This window comes from Herpailurus yagouaroundi, unplaced genomic scaffold (genome assembly GCF_014898765.1).
Source record: "Herpailurus yagouaroundi ecotype Mexico unplaced genomic scaffold, PumYag 28, whole genome shotgun sequence".
Lineage (NCBI taxonomy): Eukaryota > Metazoa > Chordata > Mammalia > Carnivora > Felidae > Herpailurus > Herpailurus yagouaroundi.
Genome location: NW_024412376.1, coordinates 81,732,768 through 81,741,584, shown reverse-complemented (window position 1 = coordinate 81,741,584; position 8,817 = coordinate 81,732,768). Strand labels below are relative to the sequence as shown.

The window sequence follows — 8,817 nt, the reverse complement described above, 5'->3', positions numbered from 1 at the left end:
GACCCATAACCAGTGAAGAAATTGAATCGGTTATCAAAAATCTCCCAACAAATAAGAGTCCAGGACCAGATGGCTTCCCAGGGGAGTTCTACCAGACGTTTAAAGCAGAGATAATACCTATCCTTCTCAAGCTATTCCAAGAAATAGAAAGGGAAGGAAAACTTCCAGACTCATTCTATGAAGCCAGTATTACTTTGATTCCTAAACCAGACAGAGACCCAGTAAAAAAAGAGAACTACAGGCCAATATCCATGATGAATATGGATGCCAAAATTCTCAATAAGATACTAGCAAATCGAATTCAACGGCATATAAAAAGAATTGTTCACCATGATCAAGTGGGATTCATTCCTGGGATGCAGGGCTGGTTCAACATTTGCAAATCAATCAACGTGATACATCACATTAACAAAAAAAAAGAGAAAAACCATATGATCCTGTCAATCGATGCAGAAAAGGCCTTTGACAAAATCCAGCACCCTTTCTTAATAAAAACCCTTGAGAAAGTCGGGATAGAAGGAACATACTTAAAGATCATAAAAGCCATTTATGAAAAGCCCACAGCTAACATCATCCTCAACGGGGAAAAACTGAGAGCTTTTTCCCTGAGATCAGGAACACGACAGGGATGCCCACTCTCACCGCTGTTGTTTAACATAGTGCTGGAAGTTCTAGCATCAGCAATCAGACAACAAAAGGAAATCAAAGGCATCCAAATTGGCAAAGATGAAGTCAAGCTTTCGCTTTTTGCAGACGACATGATATTATACATGGAAAATCCGACAGACTCCACCAAAAGTCTGCTAGAACTGATACATGAATTCAGCAAAGTTGCAGGATACAAAATCAATGTACAGAAATCAGTTGCATTCTTATACACTAACAATGAAGCAACAGAAAGACAAATAAAGAAACTGATCCCATCCACAATTGCACCAAGAAGCATAAAATACCTAGGAATAAATCTAACCGAAGATGTAAAAGATATGTATGCTGAAAACTATAGAAAGCTTATGAAGGTAATCGAAGAAGATTTAAAGAAATGGAAAGACATTCCCTGCTCATGGATTGGAAGAATAAATATTGTCAAAACGTCAATACACGCAAAGCTATCTACACATTCATTGCAATCCCAATCAAAATTGCACCAGCATTCTTCTCAAAACTAGAACAAGCAATCCTAAAATTCATATGGAACCACAAAAGGCCCCGAATAGCCAAAGGAATTTTGAAGAAGAAGACCAAAGCAGGAGGCATCACAATCCCAGACGTTAGCCTCTACTACAAAGCTGTCATCATCAAGACAGCATGGTATTGGCACAAAAACAGACACATAGACCAATGGAATAGAATAGAAACCCCAGAACTAGACCCACAAACGTATGGCCAACTCATCTTTGACAAAGCAGGAAAGAACATCCAATGGAAAAAAGACAGTCTCTTTAACAAATGGTGCTGGGAGAACTGGACAGCAACATGCAGAAGGTTGAAACTAGACCACTTTCTGACACCATTCACAAAAATAAACTCAAAATGGATAAAGGACCTGAATGTGAGACAGGAAACCATCAAAACCTTAGAGGAGAAAGCAGGATAAGACCTCTCTGACCTCAGCCGTAGCAATCTCTTACACGACACATCCCCAAAGGCAAGGGAATTAAAAGCAAAAGTGAATTACTGGGACCTTATGAAGATAAAAAGCTTCTGCACAGCAAAGGAAACAACCAACAAAACGAAAAGGCAACCAACGGAATGGGAAAAGATATTTGCAAATGACATATCGGACAAAGGGCTAGTAGCCAAAATCTATAAAGAGCTCACCAAACTCCACACCCGAAAAGCAAATAACCCAGTGAAGAAATGGGCAGAAAACATGAATAGACACTTCTCTAAAGAAGACATCCGGATGGCCAACAGGCACATGAAAAGATGCTCAACGTCGCTCCTTATCAGGGAAATACAAATCAAAACCACACTCAGATATCCCCTCACACCAGTCAGAGTGGCCAAAATGAACAAATCAGGAGCCTATAGATGCTGGAGAGGATGTGGAGAAACGGGAACCCTCTTGCACTGTTGGTGGGAATGCAAACTGGTGCAGCTGCTCTGGAAAACAGTGTGGAGGTTCCTCAAAAAATTAAAAATAGAACTACCCTATGACCCAGCAATAGCTCTGCTAAGAATTTACCCAAGGATACAGGAGTGCTGATGCATAGGGGCACTTGTACCCCAATGTTTATAGCAGCACTCTCAACAATAGCCAAATTATGGAAAGAGCCTAAATGTCCATCAACTGACGAATGGATAAAGAAATTGTAGTTTATATACTACGTGGCAAGAGAAGGAATGAAATATGGCCTTTTGTAGCAATGTGGATACAATTGGAGAGTGTTATGCTGAGTGAAATAAGTCAAATAGAGAAAGACAGATACCATATGTTTTCACTCTTATGTGGATCCTGTGAAACTTAAAGGTTAGAGAGGGAGGGAGCCAAATCATAAGAGACTCTTAAAAACTGAGAACAAACTGAGGACTGATGGGGGGTGGGAGGGAGGGGAGGTGGGTGATGGGTATTGAAGAGGGTACCTGTTGGGATGAGCACTGGGTGTTGTATGGAAACCAATTTGACAATAAATTTCATATTAAAAAAAATCTCTCTGTAGTTCGGGGAGCAATAAATAGAAAGATGGTCAACTAATACAAATAGAAGTGTGGTCAATGATCTATTTGGTATGATTTAATTGCCAATAATTTTTTTTAATGTTTATTCATTTTTGAAAGACAGAGAGTGCAAGCAGGGGTGGAACAGAGACAGAGGGGGACACAGAATCCAAAGCAGGCTCCAGGCTCTGAGTTGTCATCACAGAGCCCGATGAGGGGTTCAAACTCACAAGCTGTGAGATCATGACCTGAGTTGAAGTCGGACAATTAACCAACTGAACCACCCAGGCTCCCCTAATCGCCAATTTTCTTTTCTAGTCCTACCTGTCACTAATTTTTTATCAACCCTAAGTGCCAAATATTTACTGTATACCAGGCTTTACTGTTTCAAATTTTCCAATATGCTTGTCCTTTGTCTAGTTGTTTCCTTCTTCACCTTACTCTAATATTAATCCATCAATTCAAATTGAAGGTCCAATTCGCGTTTATCCTCCTTTAATTTTCCCCACTGAGAACACTATTGAATCATTCATTTGTATTACAGCTATTTGTACATATCTTATTTCCTTGTAAGATTCTTGAAGGCAAGTATGTGTTATTCGTATTTGTATTTTCCACAGTGTCAATTTCCCAGTAGAATTTGAGTTCTATTAAACAGGGCTCTCACACATCTTGGTCATCATTGTATGTCTTGGCATTGAGCATAATTCCTGGCACATAGCAAGCATATTATAAGTGTATTTTGAGTGAGTGTATGTAAGGATTTTAAAACATAATCTCCATCAAGGTTATCTCCATAATCTCCAAGGATTTGTCATTTTATTCATTGCAAAATGAATATGTTAATATTACCAGGTGAACACATGCTTATTTGGAAGTATCAGTATTCATCATATACAATAAAAGTTCTTCAATCTCTATATCTTCACAGAAGTCAAATATAAAGTGTTTGTTCCTTTTCCCCCAACGAATTCAGTGGATGATGTATCGTTCTGAAAATAAGACATCTCCTAGAAGTGCAAGAGTAAAATGTAAAAGAATGAAAATAAAATGGATGTTTATGTTAAGAGTAGTTTCGGTTTTGTTCCTTGTGCTTTTCTGTGTTCTAAATTTTCTGTAATGAAAAGGTCTTATTTTATAATCAGAAAAAAATAATATTTTTAAAGAGTGTAAAGGATGAGATCATTTGCAAATGTATGGTTGAGGAAACTTTGAGGACATCCAAGTTCAATCAAGGTTATCTGGAGTTAATATCAGAGAGAAAACATTAGAATGTGAAAATTACTTTGACCTGAAATGTAATAAGCCTCTCTTAAAAAACAATACCTCTCAGAGGAGAGATGAATGGCACCAACCCTAGGAAAAGACAAAGACATCATCGAACAAGAACTTATAGTGATTTCTTAGCAGTGCCTTGGAAGTATGACACCTTTGCTGTGGACTGTTTTCCGCCCAGATTCATATGTTGAAGGCTTAACCCCCAATGTGATGCTATGTGGAGATGGGCTTTTGGAGGTAATTACATTTAAATGAGGTCATGAGGAAAGAAAAGACACCAGAGAGCTTACATACTCCCCCTCCCCCAACCCATTCTCATCTCTTTCCCTATCACATGATGACACAGCAAAAAGGAGGCCATAAATGAGGTAGGAAGAGAGCCCTTGGCAGAACCTGATCATGATAGCACCCTCATGTTGGAATTCCATCCTTCAGAACTATGAGAAAATGTCTGTTGTTTAAGTCACTCAGTCTATGGTACTTTGTTATAGCTGCCCAAGCAGAATAAAACAGATCAAGAAGACTAAGATCGGAACTGTTATGTGGCAGGTAGTTTTCCTTTCTCTCTCTCTCTTTTTTTTTTTTTTTTTAGAGAGGGAGAGAGCATGACGGGGAGTAGAAAGGGAAAGGGAGAGAGAGAGAGAGAGAGAGAGAGAGAGAGAGAGAGAGAGAGAGAATCTTAAACAGGCTCCACGCTCAGCACTCAACATGAAGCCTGGTGGGGGCTCGATCCCACAACCCTGGGATCATGACTGGAGCTGAATTCAAGAGTTGAAAGCTCAATTGAGCCACCCAGGCACCCCTGGCAGGTAGTTTTCTATATTGGAATAGGATCTCCTCAGTGATTCAGTCGATGAAAGTTTATTAAATGCCTACTGTGTTTCATGCCCTGTGCAAAGTACTGCGGATCCAAAGATGACCAAGACAAAGCTCCCACCCCTAAGGAGCTCATGTAATAGGAAACAAGCATGTAAACAAACTGAAAAAAGATTATAAATGCTTTGACAGAAGTATGTATGGGGTACTTACATCCTTTTTTCAGGAACTCAGAGGTCAGGGTAATTGTTTCTATCTGTGTTGGGGTGGTGTAAGTTTGGTTGGCCGGAGTCAACACTCTGTATCTAGTTAACTCTGAGTTCAACCAAGTCAATAGCTGTGACTCATGATGTGGTGATAAGCCTGAGACTTCAGTTACAAACCCTGCATAGGCCCATACTGGACAGTTATAGGCACTTAGATAGTGGCTGCCCATCAAGGAGAGGGAGGACAGAACCTGTTTTATGCCCTCCAAAATGGTATAGGCTATTGCTAGTGGACAAATGGCCTCTTGCACCATTTCTGTACTGTGAATTTCCACTTCCAATTCTTCTTTGGAGCCTTGAATATTTATAACAACATTCTCATTTACTTATACTAATTGTATTTTGTATACGTTAACAAGCATTCAAAGCTGTTACTGGAGAAAAACTACTGGAGAACATGGGACCTAGCACTAACTGCAGCACCCTTTTGCCTCACATGCCTTTTGCTGTCTATGTTCTAAGCATCCTCCATATCCTAGCCCAGGCCTTACTTTGTCTGGGAGCTGTGCCTGAACTGTACCACCCCTGGATTGTGTGGGTGCTCCTGTTATGAGCCCCCCAGGACTCCTGTATTTTCTGCATCATAGCACATATCATATTGCTTTGAAATCTCTTATTTAATTGTCTACTAGACTGTCAGATCCTTAAGGACAGGAGCAATAATAGTTTTGATGATGTCCCTAGGTCATCAAAGCCTTCCACTAAGTATTTATTGAAGGAATCTAGTTTCAGAGCCTGCAAAAGTAGAGGAACAGATGAGCATTAAGTTTATGTTGCTACCACCAAGGTGCATCTAACCAATGAAGTTCAGTTTGAAATATTTATCTGAATTTCGGCATAAATTAATCCAATCCAAATAAAGAGCAAAAACTAGAAGGAAACACAGTTCCATAAAGTAACCAAAGTCAGGCTGATATAAAAATTGAAGCTATTGTGGCTTCATATTATGTTAGCTTAATAAAAATTAAGTTGGTTTTGAACAGGGGTGAAAGTCATGGAGAAAGGGTCTGGAACAGTAGTCTAAGGACAAGAGAGGAATGGATAGGCTTTATGCAGATCAGCTTGGTAGGATCAGAATATTTGTAATCTATTCATTTAACACAATCTATTCCTTTAATAAGAAAGGGCTGAATCAGGGCACTCCTTAAGGCAAACTCAGATGGGCCACTAAAATGGGAGACTCTATGTTGCCACCTAGGAGACAGGATAATGTCTGTCTAGGTGCATAGCTGCAAGAGGAAGAGCCAATGAAGATACTCTGCATACTTGAAATTTTGGTGGGACCAATCAGTTACAATACTACACAGAATGTTAGCAAGAGAGGTAGAAATGGAGTAGAGGCAGATTGGCACAGAAAGTGGGGGTAAAACTGATGGGGAATTGCATAAAGTGGGGGTAGAAATTAATGGGGGATTGCATTATGGTATTTAAAAATAAAAAAGAGAAGAGGAGCCAAAAATATGTCAAGGCATGAAAGGTCAGGTGACTATGAATCATGAAATTGTGACAGTTACAGTAAGTTAGAACAAGCTGTTGGCTAATAGAATAGGATACTGCACTTGATGTTTTCCATGTTAATCTTAAATTGTGGTAGTACATTTTAGTGTATATGTCCCTAAACAAATTAAGATATATGATGAAGACTTATTTAAAAAAAAAAAAAAAAAGGTCGAGAAATCAGGTTGGAGTTGTAGAATATTACCATACAAATGGAAAGGATAATGGCTGAAAATGGTCTTTAAAGAAATAGCCACACTTTTGTTTCTATTACATTTAAGGTTTAAACATGACATATCTCAATATCCATCTAGATAAAGTAGCCTCTGGCAGTTGATAAAATTAGCTTCTGGTAGCAGCTTTCTAATCATTATATTCAGCATTCTCTCTCTTCACCTCTAAACTTGTACAGAAGTCTCTTCCTGAACTTCTTCATTTTTATTTTGATGTTCAGCTTTCTGGAGAAGCCTGGGGCCCAGCAAACCAATGAGCAGACTGCCAATTGGGGCTGTGATGAGGATGGACAAAAATGCCACTGTCAACACATCCATTCCATATTCTTCCAATTGTTTCTCTCCATGTGATCTTGCTGTGTCCAAAGCCACAGATCCTATGGCAGCCTATACAAGTTTAAAGGTAACATTGTAAACATAAGACAAGCACACAGAAAAAAGGTGAATTATTTTCTCATTTGCAAAAACAAATGGCTTATTCTCTTGCTCAACTAAGAAAATTCTTAGTCTTCCTTCAAAGCATACTGCAGTTAGTTTTGTCTGAAAACTCTCCCTGTCCTTGCTTGGGGAAAGAATAGTGATTCATATGTACCTATTTGCATAACGTAGGGTTACAAAAAGTATCAGGCAAATATATTTCAAAACAAAAGGCAAATGCAGACTCACAATATTAATTAACTATAACATGATCTTATATACTAACTTCCTCCTGAGTAAAGCTGAATGTTACTGGTCATCTCATTCTTTTATGTTTAGAATTCTGAATTAAGAAAAAAAGCAAGATGAAAAAATGCAGTGATACTGGAAGATGGTGAAGTTTTAAATAACAACAATAATAATAAAAGCCCGTGTTGTATGTAAGCGATGAATCACGGAATCTACCCCCAAAACCAAGAGCACACTGTATACACTGTATGTTAGTCAATTTGACAATAAATTATATAAAAAAATTTAAACAACAAACAAAAGAATATGTTTTGCTTTAGAGCCTAATTATTAAACATCATGAAACTTGAAAATGTTAGCCACCTTCAAAACTTGAAATTAATGTTATTCAGTATTTAGTTAATTTTTGCCTTGGGAGTTGGTAAAATGTCTTATTTAAGATTTGGCTTTTGAAAAGCCTTACACAATTTTTGTTTCCTTTTTTACAGGCAAAATGCAGTATTATCAGTGCACATGGCAAAATAATATATTAAATGATCTGGTTATTCCCTTATTCCACAGAACACAACAATGTTAGCCTGGAGGCTAATCAAATAGAAGAGAAAATATCAGTGTGCATAAGAGACATGGTAGAGACTACTAATTGCCCGCAAATATCTGAATGCCCCTTTCTCCTTCTATAATGAAACTCTTGAGTTTCAGCTGGTCAATTACCGTACAAATAGACTTTTTTCAGCCTTTTTTACAACTAGATGAGGCTATGTTTCTAAGTTCTGGCCACTGAGAGGCAAGCAGAAGTGATAAATGCTATTAGTAGACTGCTCTCTAGGTGGACTCACGGATGGAAGGCACACGCTGAGGGTAGTAGCCACCCTGCCAGCTCTGGAATGCCCAGATAATTTATTTGAAGGTTCTTGGTTATTGCAGTTTACCTTGTACCATAACTAATACAACATTTCAAGAATTCCTGAGAAGATTTGCACATACTACGATGTGTAGTTTTCAATTTTCTGTTGTGTGTGTGAGTATGCATGTGTGTTTTGGGGCTTGTACATATGCTGAGTTGTGATTTAAAATATATTTCTTATAGTATACATGAGCAAAAAAGTTTGAAAAACACTAATGTAGAAAAAACATACAAGACAGTTTTGGTTCTTGTGCAGTGGCAAGAGGAGAAAAAATTTTTTATACAATACTTACTTCACAGAACATACATTATTCAACAGGTTCTGGATAATGTTTCCTTATTTTAAAATTGGCTTTGAAAGCAGGAAAGTGTCATTTTCCAAATGCTAATGTTTAGAAACAAATCTTTCATACCAAAGCTACTAGAGTGATTATTTGCTATTTACCCACTAAAGTTACCAGAGGTAGTGAGGAAGCTGAAGACACTCTGAGGG

General features: G+C 38.2%; 1 protein-coding gene across 4 annotated transcripts in view; it reads right to left on the bottom strand.

Moving 5' to 3' along the window:
• Positions 1 to 6,698: 6,698 nt before the first annotated feature.
• The window catches only part of SLC9B2 (solute carrier family 9 member B2), a 52,400-nt gene continuing 50,281 nt past the window's right edge, over positions 6,699 to 8,817 (bottom strand). For 3 of the 4 annotated variants that reach the window (XM_040477127.1, XM_040477136.1, XM_040477148.1), the window contains one exon: positions 6,699 to 7,138. In XM_040477127.1, the coding sequence (XP_040333061.1) occupies positions 6,917 to 7,138 (222 nt within the window). In that variant the 3' untranslated portion in view covers positions 6,699 to 6,916. The remainder of the gene's footprint in view (positions 7,139 to 8,817) is intronic. The other variant, XR_005790879.1, reaches the window with a different exon arrangement.